This window comes from Rhagoletis zephyria, unplaced genomic scaffold (assembly GCF_001687245.7).
Source record: "Rhagoletis zephyria isolate East Lansing unplaced genomic scaffold, Rhagoletis_zephyria_1.1 Rzeph_scaffold_00303, whole genome shotgun sequence".
NCBI classification, from domain to species: Eukaryota; Metazoa; Arthropoda; class Insecta; order Diptera; family Tephritidae; genus Rhagoletis; species Rhagoletis zephyria.
Genome location: NW_016157387.1, coordinates 99,225 through 100,705, shown reverse-complemented (window position 1 = coordinate 100,705; position 1,481 = coordinate 99,225). Strand labels below are relative to the sequence as shown.

The 1,481-nt window shown below is 38.2% G+C and overlaps 1 protein-coding gene across 1 annotated transcript in view; it reads right to left on the bottom strand.

Annotated features, from left to right (window-relative positions):
• Nucleotides 1-1,131, bottom strand: part of LOC108358839 (paired box protein Pax-6-like) — a 145,214-nt gene extending 144,083 nt beyond the window's left edge. The window contains exons 1-2 of the mRNA XM_017610335.1: nt 1,107-1,131; nt 778-951 (exon numbers count right to left, since the gene is read on the bottom strand). Coding sequence (XP_017465824.1) covers nt 778-951; nt 1,107-1,131 — 199 coding nt within the window. The remainder of the gene's footprint in view (nt 1-777; nt 952-1,106) is intronic.
• Between the last annotated feature and the right edge of the window lie 350 nt (nt 1,132-1,481).

The following is a 1,481-nucleotide window of genomic DNA, read 5'->3' as shown; positions in this document are numbered from 1 at the left end:
TTGAATAAAAAATAGAGGATGGTGGATTCATTGTAAACTTTTTGATCACAGTGATGCCTTGGTTTTAAAAGGGTTGTAAAAACGCTAATTTCTAATAATTTTTTTTAATTTCTTTTCTATTACTAAGTTAAATTCATTTTTTCATTTACATATGTTCTGACTAAATAAATTTCTAAAGAGAAAAATAAACTCCAAAAAGAAAAAACATAGGCATTTCGCTGATTTTTTCATGTAAAGTGCAAAACCGGCGATTTTTTGAAATGTTTGTATGGTGAACCCCCAGGGGGGTTCCAGGGGGTGTGCCACTGGCATCGGTGGGTCGGGCCTCCAAAGTTAGTGGGGGTCGGTCATACATTTGGACTCGATTGGAGCACTCTAAATGGGTCAAAGTGGGATTTTTCAAAATTTGCCCCTACCCAGAAGTTCGACCCAAATTGGGGGACATCAGAATTCGTTTTAGAGGTATGGTTCCTTCGGCAAAGTTTCTTATTTTGATCCCTAGAATATGATTTTCACAGAGCAATGGACGATTTTTTTGCCTCCCCACAAATCGACCCGGCCTAATGCCCACTCAATACCGATAGTATCGTTCGAACCCTAGTCATCGGGTTCTGAGCAAAGTTTGAAATTTCAAGTATCTAGCTCATCAGGATGTTGGGTAAATATTGATTGCAAGATCTGACTACACACAGGTGAAATTTAATAAAAGCTTATAAATAACTAAAAAAAAGAAAATTCATCGAAATTTAATAATGCATGTAGACTTCGCAAACATACCCTTTTCCAGGCTGTCGATTTGTTCGTTTGTGAATGAAGTGCGATTTCGTTGAAGTTTTCGTTTAAGGCGTAATCTCATCTGGGAGTCTTCATCCCCTGAGGAGTTGTGATCTGAGTTGCCGTCCGAGGTACTTTCATGAGAGTTTGGATGTGACGCCTCGCCAGAAAATAGATCTAGAATGAGAATTGTCAAATATTTAGATCTTGTCGATATTGTAATTGAAGAAATATGTATATATGCACACATTCAAATACACCTGGTTTTGTCAAAAAATACTGCAAACTAGCGACCTAATCATCACACTTGTAACACCATCATGTCTAGCTACAGTCAAGCAGGAGTTTCATAGCCATAATTATATTATAATCGAGTACTCTGTGATGAAAAACTATGTATATATGTATGTACATTAGATGCCTTATTTTCTCCATACATTTTGCTAAAGTACTACCCTTCCCACCTTTAGTTCACTTTACAAGACCCATTTCAGACACGTCAAGTCTTGCTTTCAAGTCTGCTCGGTTAGTAGGAGAAGGAGGTGAGAAGAGAGGCGAAGAGTACATTCGTCTCACCTCCTTCGCTTACGATCGAGCAGACTTGAAATCAAGACTTGACGTGTCTGAAAGGGGTGTAATAGTATTTCAGATCTTCCCTAGGGATGAAACGTTACCATGCAGGTATCGATACTTTTACTTGGAAGTAG